The 19,898-nt window shown below is 37.8% G+C and overlaps 1 protein-coding gene across 1 annotated transcript in view; it reads left to right on the forward strand.

The window, feature by feature from the left end:
• The window catches only part of LOC121318451 (fatty acyl-CoA reductase 1-like), a 75,193-nt gene that overhangs the window by 25,489 nt on the left and 29,806 nt on the right, over positions 1 to 19,898 (forward strand). The window contains exons 3-5 of the mRNA XM_041255142.1: positions 9,814 to 9,989; positions 16,421 to 16,600; positions 17,685 to 17,862. Of these exons, the coding sequence (XP_041111076.1) occupies positions 9,814 to 9,989; positions 16,421 to 16,600; positions 17,685 to 17,862 (534 nt within the window). The remainder of the gene's footprint in view (positions 1 to 9,813; positions 9,990 to 16,420; positions 16,601 to 17,684; positions 17,863 to 19,898) is intronic.

A 19,898-nucleotide genomic window follows, 5' to 3' on the forward strand; every position in this document is an offset into this window, starting at 1 on the left:
AAAAGCTTTGGCATCACCTTAACAGATAAACATGTAACTGTAGACTGCAGGCTATAATGGCCCATTCAGTCATAAATCCTAGCCAAACTGATAAAGTTATTTAAAGAGACTACAAATTTTTTTGTATTTCCTATTTATTACTTCATCATATTTCATGTATTTAATCAATTAAGCTTACACGGCATTCCTTTGCTATTTATATTTAAGCATTTCTGCCTCCAACAATAACAGGAATCCAGAATTAAGTAGTTATCCCTAATATTTGGACAACTGTGGGACCACATTGTCTTCCACAAGTGAACCTTTTCATTTGAATTGTAAGCCCATTGTTCTGTGCCACAGCCTCACAGCTTTACTATTCATCCTGTTGGTCTGCACTGGTGCAGGAGCCAGCAAATGACTGGCACAGTTGAACCATAATGTGTTGCAGTAACAGTGTATTTTTAGAGGGTGAGCTTTCTGAATTGTACTGTGAAACAAAAGAAGAAAGAAAACATTTTTTTTAATATTGAAAAACAGCAAGATATTTTAGTCCCAGCATTTCTGAGGCCCATGCATCTGAGTTGCAACACTAAAATGAATTCTGAATGAATTTCTCATAGCAGAGTCCTGTGCGGAAAGTTATCATTTCCAAGGCTGTCCTGTGGGGCCTACAGGACAGGTGTTTGGGCATAAAACCAATTCAAAGTTATAAACACAAACTGGTGCTACTGGTCGAACCTGTTGTTAAGTGTGACTGAAGGTTGTAAAGAGTTAGCTGCTAACTTATCAAACTTTTTTTATTTCTTAACAAAGGGTTGAGTACGACGTGGGAACATTTGATACTGATATTTTGTAGTTTTCACTTTGCAGCAGAATGCATTGACCTAGTTTGAATTTGTAATTTTGCATTGAACAAAAGCATTACAAAATATTTAGATTTCAAGACTGAAGAGATGTTATGCTCCCTAAGGCTTTATGTAAAAATAACAGGGTTTAAATGTGCTGGGTCCCCTATGCATCAACTAATTTGTGTCATTTAACATACAGTGGCACGAGGACTCAAGGGAATTTGGTGTGACATTACATCTGCACAAAATACATTTGACCGTAAGCTTTTACCTCAAGAGGCATTCCAAGATGAGTCTCATTAGTAAGAATATCTCCTTTGGAAAACTGGAAAAGATGAGTTCCATTTTCCTCTAGCAGGACTGGCCCAAGAGTGGAAAGAAGAGACAAATGCACACTGTCACTGAGGACTGGGTGATTCTACAGCAATGCTAGTGTGGTGCTAAGAACGTTGTGTAGCTGCGCAGTTATCTAATAGTTAATTTGTGCCTGTGACAGGGTGAAAACTCCTCACTGTACATAATGTTTATTTTTGTCATTATTTGTGTTAATAACTTATTTTGTACCAGTACTTGTTTTGTCTTCCATATTCTATCTGCAGTATAAATGTGCATAATTCCAGCAACTACATCAACAACAGCGTTATTATTTATAGCCCGATTCGCTTTTTTTTTGCCTGATTGCTATCCCTCACTGCGCCTACCCGTATTTTAGCAGAATCACAAAATGAAATTCTCAGTATCTTATATCTTCTATTTGTATGTCCTCCGTGTTTCCTTTCCACTGCTGCATCTTGCTGTGGGACAATACTGAGGAGACTGCATAGTCCACACAGAAAGCACAATGCATTGATAAAGATGCTGTCTATAAACCAGCCCAAAGTATAACAGTGCTTACAAACAGCTACTGTAACTGTAATACTGCTGGGATAACAGAAAAGAGGTTTCTTTATCGAACGGTGTGAAGTCTTCATTGCAGCTTGATATGTTAGTTGTCACAAGTCATCTGTGTGGCTTGCTGGAACTAGAGGATCTCAGCATGGTGCCATTGGCTGCCGGCACTATACGATTAATCACCTTAATACTGTGGATTTGCACATCCAGTGCTACAGCAAAAGCTTTTTTTTATATAAATGAATATGTTTAGTTATTAATAGATGGGAACCCATTAATTGAAAGTGGGCCACACACAAGACATTGTAATGTATATGACCTTATTGAGAGAATTGGGGGTCACTCTAAATGACTGCGTTGTAGGAAGCATTACATAACCCAATCAGCCCAAACGGAATGCTATCTCTAGCTTAAATAGGAACAATTTTGAATAACAAGCCTTTTCATTTGCTATGAAACTAGTAACTAATAAATCATATTATTTAGCATTGCTGTCCCAACATTTGACATGTGGATCAAAGCTCTCAACTGGTAGAGTGCAATTGAATCTGTTAGGGAGAATTTGTGATTTTGCTCCAGTTTGTCAACCTTTTATTGATTGCGTGGAGCACACTGAAAAGTAAGGCAATGTACTGTACAACACATGTATTCTTTAGGTGTAGATGAGTATCCCATGTTTGTACCTGGAACAATCCCTCCGGTACAATATTTTATTGATTGTCTGTTGACTTGTATAATCACTCACTGTATATATTTTATTATTTTCTCTTCTGTACCAAGAAAACAAAAACAGTGCTTCAATAACCTATATGAAAAAAATGGTAGCTAAATAAATGATTAAAAAAAAAAAAAGTCTTCCAATATGTGTCTGGTTACCGTGGCAATAAATGGTGCTGTGTGGTTTTGTTTTCATCGCAGTTACGGTATCTACTGATCCCTAATTTGCCACATCCTCAGCTTGTGTCATACAGTATCTGTTTGTCATGTTCCTAGGTTAAAATACTTAAATGAGTTAATGAAATTGAAATATACTTTAAAGGAAATGGTTGTGACTTAATACATCAGTAATTAGGTGCTTTGTTTTTATCAAAGTCCACTGCAATTGACAGTCTTCTTGTATTTGAATGGAAATGTAATGCAATGTAAAGTGGAGTTACATATCATGTAGGTAATGTGTTTTCTGTTGGTATATAACACTGTCATAGTGTCATCATGTGCATGTGTTGTTATGTCCAGAACTCAAGCCATAGGATAAGCACAAGACTAAAATATGATGACGTGAATTCAGGTTTCTTTGAAAATGTGGCACCACTGTTGCAGCAGACAGTAGTTTCATTCCAACCAGCAAAATTAATCTAAATAATAATAATAATGAGCACAGAAACAGCACAGAAACAGACCTGAAGGTATGGATTGTACTAATAAAACCCATTTCTCAGGTGGTTTGAGTAAAACTTTCCATTTTGTGGATTACTTCTGAAAACCTTACATTAATCCTGAAAGCTTTGGTTTAAAATGTTTATGTTGGTCCAGTAAATTGGTCCAGAAGGTGTACGTATTTGGACATGAGTACAATCTATCGCACCCAATACCCTTGGGAAACCAGCAATATTAAAGAAATCTCTCTTTGTTTGTTCTTGCTGGTATCTGGTTTCAGTGAAATGTATGTAATCACCAGAAACTTTTAACAATGCACCATTTACTTGATGTAAATATCTTGAAAAACACGACTGACTCATGCCTTCAATGTCTGAAACTGGTGTTTGAAATTGTCCTTGTACATAAAAAACTAATGCTGTAATTACCTTCACAGCAACAGGCAAAGCAGTAGAAACACGTGATATGGGTTCTTAATCTAAACAGAATATACTGCACAAATCAGCTACTGTTTGCTTATTGATTCGAAATCACCTAATTCACTCACTATCAGTAAGTGTGAGAAAACGGACCCTTTGCTTATAAACCCTCTCAGGAGGGTATCTCCGGCTTCTTATCCTTTGCCTTTGTTGTATGTCAACAGCCAGCAAATTATATAAAACTTCGAACTCAGGCATCTTAAACTTTTTTGAGTTCTTGTTTTTTTTTCTTACTTTTCCAGCTTTTTCTATGAGAGGTGTTGTGGTGCGCTAATAAGCCTTTGAAGCATTTTGTTCAGTAAGGTTCATTCACCGATGCCGAGTCACATGAAGAGCTTCATGCTCAGTGCAAAGCACTGTAGACCCGCATAACACAGTGTCCCAAGTGAAAGGCATCACTGTATATCAGAATATACAACTATATATAATATTTTTAATTATTATATAAAATTGACAATTGCACTGTGTACATTGTATCATTACCTTGTGTCATTGATACACAGTATTGAGTAATTGTACGTTTTCTAGGTAGACTAGACTGTAGCATATAATTTAAATATGCTGCACCTTTTTCTTTTTTCTCATTTATCTCCCTTATTAAAAAAGTAGTATATTGCATGTATGCCCAATTCAAAATATTGTGGTTTTACTATTACTATTATGCCATACTATTTTACTTTCAGTATACAAATATTTTTATGAAGGTTGTCACATATTACTCAGAAAATCGTCTAATTTTTCTCCCCAATTATGTGTATCCTCAGCTCACCGCTCGCAACCCCCCTGCCGACTCGGAAAACGTGTTCCTGCCAAGCCGTCATTTTTCACACTGCAGATACACAGCGAGGCCACCAGACCTATAGTGCCGGAGGACAACACAGATCTGGCGGCTCCACTGCAGAACCACAGGCGTCCTATCGGCCACAGGGGTCGATGGTGCGCGGTGAGCCGTGGATTCCCCTGCCGACCTATGCCCTCCCTACTTAGGTGATGCTCAGCCAATTGTGAGCTCCCTAGGAACCCCCAGTCATGGTCGGCTGTGACATAGCCTGGATTCGAACCTGAGATCTCCAGGCTATAGGGCGCATCCTGCACTCCACGCGGAGCCCAGTATTTTTTAAAGCCATAGGCAAGTTGAAAGGGAAATCTGAACTTAACTGTAAAGGTCAATGAAGATATAAAATAAGTGTTTCATCAGTATATTATAATGCTATGATTTTATTTATATGATATAGACAATGTAATATTCATGTGACCGGAAATGACGCACAGGGGTGATTGGGCTTCTTTTGGGCTTCTTTTTCAAGTCTAGATGGCTTTTTTTCTCACAGAGAATTGGCAACTTTGTCCCGGGTACTAACAGGAGGTATCCATACCAGATTTGTGCTACAGCTTCACAGTGACGAGAAAGACGTTATTTGCGTGGAATACCCGGTTACTTATCAAACTGACTTTGCAATTTACAGCTTGGTAACGTGGAGAACTACTGGGCCACTGTTAAGAAACAATTTAAAACAATGCAGGGCACTGCAGAAGACATGATACCATCGTACCTGGTCACATTTAAAAGGTATGGCAGGAACTGTCGAGATGAATTTATAAATGTTCAGCATCAGATCACACAGCTGCGCGGGGGGTGGGTCCAGTGGCAGGCAGGTAGACCAAAGAATGGACAGCGTGATCAACGGCAACAAAACATCTTTTAACCCCAGAGTCTATTTTTTTTTTTGTGAAAAGCTGAGAGTTTAAGAGATATTTTTTAAACTGTTTATTTTCAAAATGGGATAGGGAAACGCGGTAGTTCAGGGAGAAGGAACAGAGCGATCCGAGTGGCAAGTTTTGAATATATTTGAATATACTTTTACTTTTTTTTCACTTTTCAATTAGATTTAAGTGCAGCAGATTTAGTCACTTTAGTGATTTTTGACTGTGGAGTAAGGGTTTGGGGTCAGCTGCTGAGAAGAGGCATTATTAATCCTCTCCCTGGACAGATGGTTGGGGATGCAGGATCTTAGATATAGTGTGTGTACAGAAACATTCCACCAATCCACCGAGTTAAAAGATCCAGGGTTACCATCAAGTCAAAAGATTTATTTTGCCCATTTTTACTTGTAGAAAGTTTCTCAAATGTAGTAACTGAACTGCTTCCTCGACTAGGGAAGGGGCACTGCTGTGCTTATCGGAAGGATGTTAGCTTCTCACTGACTGCTGTGGTCTGGCAGTATGAGCTTAGATACTCCAGTGTAGAGCTCGATGGGAAACCAATGCTTTGGCAAGTTGTTTAACTGTTATTGATTTTGAACTATTCTTTAGCTTTTCTACAGGGGTCCAATCTTATAGAGTTTCAGCCAGTAATCACTGGCTGGTATTGCGCTGGTAGCTGATCCAACTGAACCAAACAGACTTTTGTAAATAAACTGCTTAAGCACATACAGCATTTATAATGTACATCAGTCGCTTAACACAATTTGCAGGTGGTTGTGGAATGGATGCTAGCTGAAGTGGGTCTGGACTCAAAGGTCAGAGCAGTGCATTTGGAAGTCTGTAGGAAGGAACTAGGGCTTGAAATGACAAGCAGCTATTGGAGGAATGAGAACCCAAGCAAGAGACTGAAGTCCTGTGTTTTAGAACAGTACCGTTGATTATTATTTTTTTTTTACATTAATAAAAACAACACACCATAATTTGATGGCAAAGGTATGTCTGGCATATGCTTACAAAGTACCAATGGAAAAAGGAAGATTAATTACCCCTCAAAGATATTTATGTATTACTTTGTCAGTAAGTAATTTTACCACCCAGAAGTATACAGTATTTTATCAGCCTGTCAACTAATTAGACCGTTGAAATTAGATTAAACGATTGCTTATTCTTATTAGTGATTCACTTTCTTGTTACCTGCAGAGCGATTAAGTGTTTCAATTGTACACTGCAGACATTAAAATTGCCACAGTTGTAATGAGCCAGCTCCTTCAGGGTGGGTCAGTATATAGTAAGCAGTCAGGCCAGAACTTCCTGAATCCTCTCATTATTGCCAAATCTTGGAAGCTAAGCAGGGTTTGGTCTGGTATTGTGTGTGGAAGGGAGACTGCTTCAGAATACAGGGGTGTTATTACATTGGTGAAACTGGTGAACTTCCTCACAGATGGCTGGGATAAAATAAGAGTTTGATAAAGTGCAGTGTTGTAGTTGGAGGTGCATGATTAAACATGGAGTTAAAATCAAACATCTTTAAAGAAATACAAATAATGTCTGAATGTCCATCAAACATACCACTGAATGTTAGACTATGCAATCTAACTACAAAGATTACCATTGTACCCAGCTACAGCTTACTTTATGTAGTTTACATCCAGTAAGAATGAGGGTGTTATAGAATGCCTAAGATGTTAAGCAATCAGCAGTGGTCTGTATTCTCGTGGCTAAAAGGAAAGGTCAGGTGTCTTTGGTGGGCTTATCTGTAAATTAGGTAAACGTGATTTAATCTGTCATTTCAAAATTCCACAGCTACTGAATTCTTTTTTTACATGAAACCCCATATTTAATGCTTTAAAGTTCTATGACATAGAGCCAGGATCAGGAGCCTGGTGGAGTAAGATTAAAAGCAAGTTGAGCAGCTGTTCCTCTCAAAGGGGTTCACTAGTAATGAAGAAAAAACACATAAAACCAAGGGTTAGCCTTGGGGTTGCCGATAATGCACATTCCAGATGATCTGAAGAGATTGTGAGTCATTAATATGCCCTGTCATTATTTGCCTCCTTAAATTCCAATGCAGCGTTTCTGTATCTGGTTACATGAGCCTGTAATACCAACAAAGAAAAGACCTTGAATAAATACTAAAACCTGCACCATCAGAACCCAGCGATCTCTTATCAGACCTCGAATAACTTTCAAGTGAAACTGCAACTAACCACATTTTACTGCTTTCCAAAGCTGTTTCAGTGGAGGCTAATTGTAAGAACTGTAAAGGAACCAAGGTTACGTTCAGCTGAGTTTTACAAATGGTTTATGGCTGGTTGAGTGTTTTAGTTTTGTACTAACAGGTCCTACTTGCAAAGGGACTTGTTACACTTATAGTAGAACACTGAATATTCCTGTCAGAATCATTAAAACAACTAGACTAGAAAATGCCAGCCTGTGCAATTATTTGTATCTAGTGCTGGTCATCTGTTACCCTCCAATTGTGCTAAGCGGCATTAACTGATGTAGGTTTTGCTATTATAAAGGTTTCTTTAAATTAAGTTACACATCACCTGTAAAGTGTAAACAGAACGACAGCAATGTACTTTAACGGTAAAGGCCCATTGGTTTTTGAGTTTTGTGCGATTAAGTTAGAGTGCCATTGTTATTAATGGGTTTTGTAGGTAAAGTAGTGGTAGTGATTTATTCAAGTAATTGCTGTAAACAAAGTAGAAACAAAGTTTTAAGCTTGTAACTGGTAGTGGCATTATTATGTAAAATACATTCTGTACATTTTGAATACTTTACAGATTTTCTAAATGCTTCATCAATATCCATGCTTCCACAACATCTACAGATGGGCAAAAGTTTTACATCCCTTGGAATGTTAGGGAGGAGCCATAATTTAAAAAAAAAAAAAAAAAAAATTAACATTATGCAATCAAAGAAACTACAAAATGATATTGCAAAAGCTATAATAGTAGTACAGCATTTCGTGTTAATTTCAAAATGTCAGTTTTTAGTTCGAAATGTAAAACTACAAAGTGGTATGTAATACAATATGTTAATGTAACTTTATTCAGCAGGTTTCATTCGACTTTATGAAGTAAAATTAGTTAATTCTATAAGGTGATGCAAAACCTTTTGGCCATAGCTGTAAACATTCGCCTAACCTTTGATAAGAATTTTGCTTTATCCTATTCTTAAAATAACTATCAAATTGCTACATTTTTGCTCATTCCTGCAGCGTGATGATTGAAATATTATTCCTAATACAACATACGATATCCCTGTGGGATTTAGAGCGCTGAGGCCTGTCTATGTACTGTACAGTACCACTCTTTCACTGTGCTCATTTTAAGGCTCCAAGTGATAGGTTAATGTGCTATCATACAATTACTTGCTGACATGTGACACATCATTTGTTGGAAATATGAGTCTGTTAGCTGCTTGGCTGCTCCTTTTCAGATAAGGTTTACAGGGGATATAATATGCAGATAACGAGACACTTTGCGCATTGTCTGAGTTTTCGAGGAAACACTTCTCCTGTCTTTGCCTGGCCCTGGAAAAGAAGTGATTCTGTGGTAGCTACAGGAGTGGTTCCCTTTGATGCAACAGGTAATCTCCCTCTTCTGTCATCCACCTTCCCAGAAAACAACAAACCTGTCCTAATATTAGCAACCATGGAACCATTTAACTTCTAGGGATCAGCATTTCTGTAGACATCATTGCCTGCAGGTATATGATCCGTGTTTTTCCTCTGTTCAAGATGTGTAGAGAACTTCACACACAGTGTGTCATGCACATGCTCTGTACACTTGATCACGTCTCGAAAGCCCCTTCTCCCTCACCGCCCTTCCTAATCCACCAGATAACTGACTAAAGGGTAATATAATGTACACTGGGGTCATTTCTGATTTTACTCTAGTCAGCAATGTACATCTGTTAGTTTTACAAAACAAGAACCAAATTACTCAGTAGCTTAATTTAAAGCCTCTCTTAAGCTTTCTGAAATTGCATGATTTGTAAAATAGGAATTGTTGTTTTTTTTTTTCCAACCATAAATACAGTAAACATAAATATACTGCTTCTTGTCAACCTGTGTGAACATATCAGTAATGTTTGGTTGAATTGTTTCTTATACAGACTAGTTTGAATTGATTTGAATAATTTCTACTGTTTGCAAATAAACATTAGCATTGTGTTAATTTGTTGCCTTGACAGTGTTGAGGAGAAAGCTTTTCAGTTATAAAGTAATAAAACACAAAGCTCTATAGCTGAGAAAAGGGAAAACTTAACCTTTTAGATTTGCTGCCATGCTGCTTTACATAGTAGTTTGAGTAAGCATAGCAGTTTGGACCATCCAATACATTAACTGTAAATTAACTATTGAATTTGTGGCCTATACCTACTATATGACTAAATAAACATGTAATGGCTCAAACTGCTGTGGAATGGGAGTCTTATTTCAGTCCCTACAACAAAAACAGCTGCTGTTGAAAGTACATGTATATCTGTATTTATTTATTTATTTACTCATTCTGTCACTGTTCCAGCTGTTTGACCGTGTGCGGGAGGACAATCCTGACTTCCACAAGAAGATCATTCCTATCAGCAGTGAACTGACCCAACCCAATCTGGCCATCAGCCCCAAGGATGTAGAGACGCTAACTGCCTGTATCAACATTGTCTTCCACTGTGCAGCCACTGTTCGCTTTGACGAGCCTTTGAAGTAAGACCCCGTACTAACTGTAGATATGGTTCAAGTTACAGAAACAGGATACCTTGGTTTTATGTGAATACAGTTGAGCGGTCCAATGGAACGTTGTGTTAACCTGCAAGTGTTAACACTCAAATATCTAGTTTATGTTGCATGACCTGCCAGTGACACATCTTGAATATTGGCTGATTCTGGTTGTAAACAAATGGGATTTAAACTGTCTCTGCATAACGTAACATTTTTGTATTTATTTATTTTTTATTAAAGAGTTATTCATTTGCTCCACAGCCCTTTTAGTGAAACAACTGGCGATGAGCCTGCATCATGGTTATCTAACCCAACCTAACTGTAAGATATGGGCTGTGATAGTACTTTTCATAGTTTTAGGTGTTGGGTATTCTTCATTGTCAGATTTGACTGGGAAAGCTTAGTGAAGTCAGTTGACTTAATAGTTCAGTAGCAGTGGCTTGAAAAGAAACCACAGGGTCTTATTTGGAATTTGAAAGTACATTATCAACCAGATCAATTGCAGTACTTTTACTGTATTAATTAAATTCCTTCTGGTACAAGTAAATCACCCTTGTTGACTCAGCTAAGCTCAGCTAATCGATAAGAAGTCAATATTCTGTTTAAAGTATGAATGGAGATTAATGTATCGGTTGTGGCGGGAGTGATATTGAGTTTTACTTTTTTGATAAGCTTTTCTATAAGTAAAATAAGCATGATATTAAGTTGTTGCAAACTGTTTTTTATTTTCTGTTGAAGATAATCCTTTTACATGCATTTTCAACTGCACTTAGAGGTTATTTTAAATGAACATAAATGCTGCTTAGCATTGAGTAAGTGTGTTTTTCAGTAATTTTACACAATATTTCGATTTTTAAATGAGAGTAAGTTGTAAGGTTCCATGTAGACTTATTATTTTAGCTTTTGTAACTTGCAAACTTTTATACAGCAACAATACTATAAGGGATAGCCAGCATGGGTTCAGAAGAAGGCGGTCATGCTTGAATAACCTACTTGACTTTTTTGGGGATGACTTTTTTGGCAACACATGATATAATTGATCTTGATTTTCAAAATAAAATGAACAAGATGGAAATAGGGGATGAGGACTTTGAAAAGGATCTCGGAGTTACAGTAGATTTGTCAAAAAAGCGTTGAATATAAGTCTGAAGAGGGTATGCTAAGATTATACAATGCCCTAGATAGACCCCACCTAGAATACTGTGTGCAGTTTTGGTCACCTCATTGCACTTGAGAAGTTACAGAGAAGGGCAACTAGGCTGATCCTAGGACTTAATGATATGAGCTGTGAGGAAAAGTTAAATAATGAAATCTCTTCACCCTAGAAAAAAGGGGAAAAGGGGACTTGACTAAATCATAAATGGTATAGATAAAGTTAACCCAAGACACAACTTCAAATTTATCACAGAGAGAAGAACAAGAGGGCATAAGTGGAAGCTGTAAAAGTAAGTTCAGAACAGGTAGGAAGCACTTTTTTTCCACAGGGTTATAAATGCACGGAATAGCCTACCAGGTGAAGTAGTAGAATCTAAAACACTGGGAACATTTTTAAAAAGATAGAGTCTGTGGTTTTAAATGAGTTCCCCCAGTATGGGAAAATGGTGTGATAACAAGGGACAATCCTTCTCAAACCTTTGTTATGTTCTTAAATACATAACTTTTTTTTTTTTTTTTTTCAATGTATATTAAACATAGTGCTTTATGTACACCCACGTTTGTGAAAGTCTGTTAGCAGGTCATATTACTATGAATTATGGGTCACAATCCAATCAAGTGTGATAAAATATAAATACATTATTCATATCCTATCGCCGGATAAAAAACAAGGTGTGATGAAGTCAATCGTTTTTCATAGCATGGGCATTTCTGTGTGCCTTATCTGAATGACTGTGCTGTGTGCCTGATGCATATGCAGTGTGACCTGTCGGACAGTGAATGACAGTAGTTAGGAAATGCGCCCTTGACCAATGTGAGATGGATCCATGAAAAGTCTCTATCAATAAAATACAAATACCAAAATTATGGTCTAGAGTGCTCTGAGACACTTGGCTTTTTGGTAAGTGTAAATCATAATAATGTATCTTTTTAAAAACATTTTTAGAGCATACAGTAATGCAATTAGAGTTATCATTTTGGGCTGTGGTATGATAATTTCAAACAATGTACCAGTATATAGTATGAATGTGTCAGTCATAAAAATGTAGTAGGCTACTGTTAGCATCAGTGATACCTGTGTTATACTGTTTTACGCCCCTATTTATCAGTGACCTGTGTGCAAATTGGACCATTTTAACAGTTTAAAGCTCTTTCATTAAATTTACATTGAACTTTATCTGCTGTGCGCTTGTCTGTGCCCAAGGCATTAACCCTTTCAGCTAATTCTGTTCATATATTTTGTTTTGTGGAATGTCCAACTTTACTGCTTTTCTTTCCAAATCACACTTATTTGTTTTTGTTAGCTCGTCCAACAAAACATGCTGCTGGTCTTTTGTAAAATGTTCTTGTTGCTTTCTTTCTTTTTTGTTAGTCTCGCCTCTGCAAAAGATATCTTCAGAAAGCTCTTCCCTTGCTCTGTTCTTTTCTCCACTGTACTTTTAATAGAACACCTGTACCACCATTCACCTGTATTACGCTTATCATATCAAGTAATTGCTTTCTCCACCCAAAATAAATATGAATTAAGGGGGTGGAGACAGACTTCTTACATGATAGTAGGACAGCTGTATGGTAATGTTAAAAGTCATATTACTGTACTATGTTTTGAAAATACTTGTTAACGTATTCTTTCACGTGTGGTAAGTCCCACTCATACTATGAAAATGACACTTTTTGAAAGTAACCCCCAGTCAATAGGCTTGTGTATTTCATGTTTTAGAAATTAACAGTTGATATCCTGTGTAGTCCCTGTAGTCTTCAATCCTTATTTGAAACAAAAGCACCATATCAATACCTGATGTAATTATAAAGACAGCTATTTAGTATACATGTTACCACATTGATATAGACAGCCACACTTAGAGATCAACTAACTGAATTGAACCTGAAAAGAACTGTTGGTTTAAATCATTTGAGTGTCCACGGTCCTGAGGACCCCCTGTGGCTGCTGGTTTGCATTCCAACCAAGCTCTCAATTACTTAACGAGACCCTTAATTGAACTGATAATTTGCTTAATTAGACCTTTAATTGTTTTCATCTCTTAAACAGTTGCAGAGTTCACGTTACTTATAAAATGTTACGGCTAACTTGAAATATGCAACTGTTAAGAGCTGAAAACAATCAAAAAGAAAAACTGAGAGCTCAGTTGGAATGAAAACCAGCAGACACAGTGGGTCCTCAGGATTGGTTTGGGAACTAATGTTCTAATGCATGCTGTAGCTGCATTCTGTAACACCTCCCACCCCACCTTGTAAAAGAGAAGGTCCATTTGTTCTTTGACCCCTATCCTCCTGAATGTCATTGTGTTATTTATATGTAATCTCCACATAAAGTATACATACTGATTGTAGCTAGTTATTGTAAGTTTATTTCTGAATGTTGAAAGGGTCATTTGCAGTTCTTATTGTATAAGTACTGATAGTGAAGCACATTACTGGGGGGGGGGGGGGGGGGGGGGGGGTCTCTCTTTCTTTGCCTTTGTAACTGAATGAATACACTTAGTTTGAGGTCAGTTGCCATGAATATCAAGGTTTCAAATTGTAATTATTTTTTCTTCCACATTCTATTTAAACCCCACTCCACCCCCCCATGTCACTATTATTGCCAGTTTGACTAACTGAAGCATCGTGGCATGACTGTGTGCAGAGGATCAGGGATCCAAGGTATATACTGGCAAAGTATTTGCCTTAGCAAAGTTAACCCTTTACCATGTATCCAGCATCTTTTACAGTTAAAGCAAAACATGTACTTTAGCAGTGCATACAGTTAATCAATAAGTAAACAGAGCTAAAAGCAAGCTGAGGATTTTAAAATTCAATTTAGTTAAGAGGAATTTCTTCGGAGTCCAGGTTGTTCGTAAGAGCAAGGCTTTTACATCAAACTGGTGATAATTTCACGTAACTAAGAGCCAGTGTATTTCTGATTAATATGAAAGAGCACAATTTTGTAGCACATTTAATGAGCCAGTAATGTTGAGTAATCTCTAAATCTCTCTGTGTCTGATCTGATGCTAAAGTGAGTGTCCGGGACACTGATGAGAAGTGATATGGCTTCTCTCACTCCTATGTCTAAGGCAAAGTGTCCTTTATAATACATTCATTGGGCTGATGGTTTACAAATCAGTTTTGCAAATTGAAAGTAATAAAAAAGGTTAACTCCATTATACCTCAGAGACCGCTCTCTTCGGTGCTGTAAATTCTTTGACTCTGCTTCGCAACTCATTATTTTTAAATACAGTTATGGCCAAAAGATTTGCATCAGCTAGAATTGTTGGGTTGAGATTTTTTTTTTTAAACTATATGAACATAATGAGATTGTTTGTTTAAGATCATGCGGGCCTAATCAAAGATACTACAAAGTGATATGGCAAAAGTCTACCGGAAGCCATAATATTAGTACAATATTTTTGAAATGTCACATTCTTTAAATGTGTCAGTTTTTCGTTAAGTAATTAGGTTTCATTCAGCTTTATGAAGCAAAATGAGTTAATCCTGGGTGATGCAAAACATTTGGCCATAGCTGTATATGGTCCTGATGTAATCACACTTCTTGAGACAGAGGAAGGGGCTGTGAGTTGTGACTCTTTAATAATAAATGTACTGTACCTGGCCAGACTAAATAGGTTAAAACTGCTGTGAACTTCTGTGACGCTGTTCAAGAGTAGTGAAAAAAGCACATTAGGTTGAACCACGTTATGCTGGTTGGAAATATGGTCTTGGCAAACTATTAATGAACAGATTACAATGTCAAATAATGGTGTGTCCCTAAGAAAAATAAACGAAAAGACACACACACACCCAACACATTTGCCTAGCTATTCAAATTGAGTTATAGCATACCACGATACTTAATCTTATTCTGGAGGGGTGGTGACAGCGTTTCTCATTGTTAAACATTTTACGAAAGGTAGATAAACAAATCTTTTGGGTGGAGATTAAAACACAGGGATTCACAAAGCTTTAACTCTTTAGTTCTATTCTTAAAAAGTCTATTTTGATGTATAGGATAAAGCTTTTTATGCAAATACTATATTTTAAGCTTACTGTCATTAAAGAACCCAAAATACTCATGATTACAATATGGGTCTCCTTCCAGTTTAGTGTTAACCGTAACAAAGGAACAGATCACCTCGCTACGTCCACTTATATGTACCATCAATCATGACCCCTTGGTTAACGCTTGCAGCCGCTCCTCCAATCTGCAGCTGCCACATCGTTTCCCTTCCAGTTCGATGATATAGTGTACCGTAGCTCTGCCCCCTTTCTAGGTTGCCAAACATTGGAATTGAATTGTCTGGTGATCCAGTCCAGGGCACTCTGTTGACACAGCGCCCTCGGTCGGGGGGGGGTGGGGGGGGGGGGGGGGGGGGGGGGGGGGGGGGTTAGAGGTTGTCACCAAGAATCATTCTGTCTCTCACAGAAAACAGAAAACAGAAAACTTCATTTCAAATAGGAATAAAAAGATTGATACACCTGTAACCTGTTTCCAGTTAATGTGATGTTTGTGAAATGTGTTTGTAAAGTCTGACTGGTAATTGTGCAAGGTTAGTCCCAGGTTTAAACCCTGTCAGGGGATTCACAGCAGACATTCCATCTAGAAACATTTCACAGAGATGTCTGTGGCCGGGACAGGGCAATTAGGTCTGGTAGGCACCATCTACTTGATAGTCTTTTAAGATCCTGATGTACTTGTTTTGAAAAGGCAACACTCTTCAGAAACAACGCATCAGGGAAAAAAACATTTCTCAATTACGATCTATTGAGACAGAATCAACAACCACTGCTGTGAAGTGGAAACAGACTCCTTAAAAACCTGGACACTGGCAAGCATTCTGAAGTCAATGCGGCTATCAGCTGGGTACAGTATATCATTAAAATGAGTTATGTTTTTACTAAACTCAGAACCCTCTTGAAAACTACAGTAGGTTGTGTCTAATACTGAGTTACTGTATGCTGGTAATAAAACAATAAATGCTGTACACAGTACCAGAGACCAAGCACATTCAAAACATTATGTGAACTTGGCTTCTCTGCATTATCTTGTATTCAGAATTAATAAAGAGACTACAGCTATGGACAAAGGTTTTGCATCACCCTACAGAATTAACACATTTTGCTTCATAAAGTCAAATGAAACCTGCTGAATAGTGTTACGTTAACATATTGAATTACATACGCTTTGTAGTTTTCCACATACTTAATGGAAAATATGGCAAATCATTTTGTAGTTTCTTTGATTACATGATGTTTATGTGTTTCAGGCATGCCCTGCAGCTGAACGTGATCGCGACGCAGCAGCTCCTGTCTCTTGCACATCAAATGCAGAAGCTTGAGGCCTTTGTCCACATCTCCACCGCCTATGCAAACTGTAACCGAAGACACATCAACGAGGTCATTTACCCTCCTCCTGTGGAACCCAGAAAGCTGATTGATTCCATGGAGTAAGTCGAAACCCCTCCCACTGATTCCATGAGTCCGATGGCCATACCCCTGTCCTCGCCCTAATGTGGAATGCCTGCTTGTCAACTCAGCAGCAGCTTTCACTGTCAGTTTACTGCGACACAAGGTTTGAAAACATAAAAGAAATCATGACATTTCATTTATTAGGCTTCCCTGTTCCAAAACCATTTCAACATGCAGCTTTCATGTATTCAGTGTTTTGGAAACAACACCCTTCACTTGAACCCGTGACCTAATCTTTGGAGATATTGGCTTCACATTCAGTACACAGCTGTATACTGTGATTCTGTCACTCATTACTGATTACAGGTGTCATACATGAAAAAAGAACCCTTTCACTACACAGTTGAACAAGACAGTAGTAATCCAGTGGAAACACAAACAAGAGATATGTATGGAATACAGTAGATGTGAACAGCAACACATGGATATGTTTAGCTGTGTGGTAAAAGTTGTTTTTATACTATAAACACGTAACTTTTTTTACTAGCTTATGCATAGTGCATGATGAAAGCTTGGAAACAGTGATGCATTTTTAACCAAGTTAAACATTTATGAGCTCTAGGGATGTTAAAAGTCATATTGTGCTGTACTGTAGATAACAATAGGGCAGTACGGTAGCTACAGTACCCTCCTACTCGTGATCTACTGAGTCTAAAGACTAATAGCCCTGCTAGCACGCTGTGTAACAAGCATGGGCAGTGCGAGAAGCAGAAGGGCGGGTGTACCCATTGACAGCAATGCCTTCACATCACATCCCTCTGATGATCTTGCCAATGCTTTTTGCCAGGCTACAGCCGCCACTGTCTCTGCATGTGTTCTGTTGAAAGTGACGAGGTGTGTGCACATTACTGATGCTAACTAAGGCTGTTGCGATTGCGTACGCATTACGTTAACCTAAAACTTTGATACCACATATCCGATATTTTGCTCTCTACTATGTAACAAGGCATTTTAGAGTAAGAAAAACACATTAAAGGGAGTGTTTATAGGTGACTGTTGGGGATTCACCTTCATTTCTACCTCAGATGTCAATATACAGCCTGATAATCTGTACGTTTGCAGGTGGATGGACGATGGTATAGTCCGAGATATCACTCCTCGTCTAATTGGTGACTGGCCCAACACCTACACTTACACCAAAGCCCTGGCCGAGTACGTGGTCCAGCAGGAGAGCAGCAAACTGAACATCGCCATCATCAGGCCGTCCATTGTGGGGGCCAGCTGGCAGGAACCCTTCCCAGTAAGTGAGACCATTAAACAAGCAAGCAGAGAGAGAGAGGTTTACTGAGTGAAGTCCAGCACATTGACTCAGTAATGAAAGGCAGACACACACCAAAAAGACAAATGTAATGTAGCAGATGAGACTTAAATCAGAGAGTAACAAGCAAATAGTATACTGGGTCACAAATAGATTGGGAATTACTGTGTTTTTTACTTTTGTATTTTTTTGGACTGTATTATTATTTGATTTGGGTAACTCAGCAGTGCAATTACTACCTTACATCACTTCAGATGAGCCATATATTATGGATTTTCTCCCGACTAGGATTGTCAAATCCAGGCAATGAATAACAGTGACAGTGAACCTCATTAACTGGTCCTTAAAAGTCTGAATTGAAGTTTGGCTTCCACAGTGATTCATATTTTACATCCCCTGAGGCTGGTGCAGTGTAGGTCTTTTTTGACGTATTGATGTTATTTATTGATGTATTTTTTTTTTTTCATGAGGCACACTGGAATATTCATTTATTTTTAATGTCTCACATTTATTTTTTTTAGTTTATTTAGTGTGCCCAATTAATATCTCTGATATTGGTTATATCATATACCCTTTATAACACATTTATAGAGGCATCCTTAATTGATATCGCCGATTCTTACACTGTCACCTTTTAATGTTACCTCTATTGTATTATGAGCCTCCTCCAAAAGGCAGATCCAAGACTCTCCTTTGGCATACTTGTTACAAAGTTGTGGTAGAGCAGTTCTGTTTCTTTATCTAATGTGTGTGTGGTAAAAGGTTTAGATGCAAGCTAATACTATCTAGCATCTATGAAAGGGCCCAATAGCGAGTTGAGAACGGATATAAATGATGCAGAATCTACTTGTAAGATGTCAAGTTTAATTAATAGCAAATAAACTCGGTCTTCAGTAACAATTACTTACTGGAACTGTTAACAGAACCTCCTGTAAACTACAGAATCTACTCAGACAGAAGTATCTGAAAATACACTGACAGCGACTTTGCCATGAATCTTACTGTTTGAATCCATCGAGGATTACTGTGCTTGAATTCATAGCATGATATAGATTCCCTGCTCCACAGATACCCTTAACCTAAAGTACTGTATCTGATCATTTTATAAGAGGATGTTTTATTGTTTTGTTTTTTGTGGTTATAATAAATTGTACCGTCAATGCATATTTCACATGGTGGTAGTTTTCTACACTATAATGTATTTTCATACTATGCTTTTCTGCAAGTTTATTATCACATCCATCGGTGACACATTGCTTCTTGATTCTCTAGACAATAGTCCTTTTGCTTTATCCCAGTTTATGGCCAGTTTTCATCTCACTGCTACTAATATATATATATATATTTTTGGCAGTTATATTTGTGACTGCTGCGTTTTATTATTCGTGGCGTTGTCTTTATTCATGCTTCTCTTTATGGATTTGTTGGTTGGTATTTATTTCTGGTAGGTGAGGAACTGTTGTGCTTTTGGCCCTTCTTGGGATTCTGTTAGTTTCCTTCATTTGGTTTTCTATCGTACAGGCGTAGACAGATTCCTTTCTCTGCCCCCTTGGCAATTTGAAAATATTTACCAAAACCTGGGACTGTAGCATCTATATGGCTCAAAGTGGCTGTCAGCTCCCATTATTCAAGTTCAACCCTGTACTGTCACTAATTTCCCCCAGCAAGCTGCGTGGTCTGGTTATCTTTTGACATTCAGTTGCCCTGTGAGCTGCAGTGCTGGGATTCATCGTAAAGCAGTTAAAGAAAATCAGATTATTTTTTTATTTTCAAATGGCTTTTTTTTTTTTTTTTTTTTTTTTTTTTAGTATTGTATTATTTTAATTGTAAGCTTCTGTTGCAATGCCCAGCATAGTTATTAATTGTAAGCCTAATCATAGCAAGCCTGGGTCCACAGGTGGAGGTAAAAGATGCTGTACATTGTTCAGTCAGAACTTCAACACAACCAAGCTGTCAGGATAGCTTAGAAACATGACCGTGACCCATAATGCCAACATATGCTGTAAATATCCACAAAA

The sequence above is a fragment of the Polyodon spathula genome, chromosome 7, assembly GCF_017654505.1.
Source record: "Polyodon spathula isolate WHYD16114869_AA chromosome 7, ASM1765450v1, whole genome shotgun sequence".
NCBI lineage: Eukaryota > Metazoa > Chordata > Actinopteri > Acipenseriformes > Polyodontidae > Polyodon > Polyodon spathula.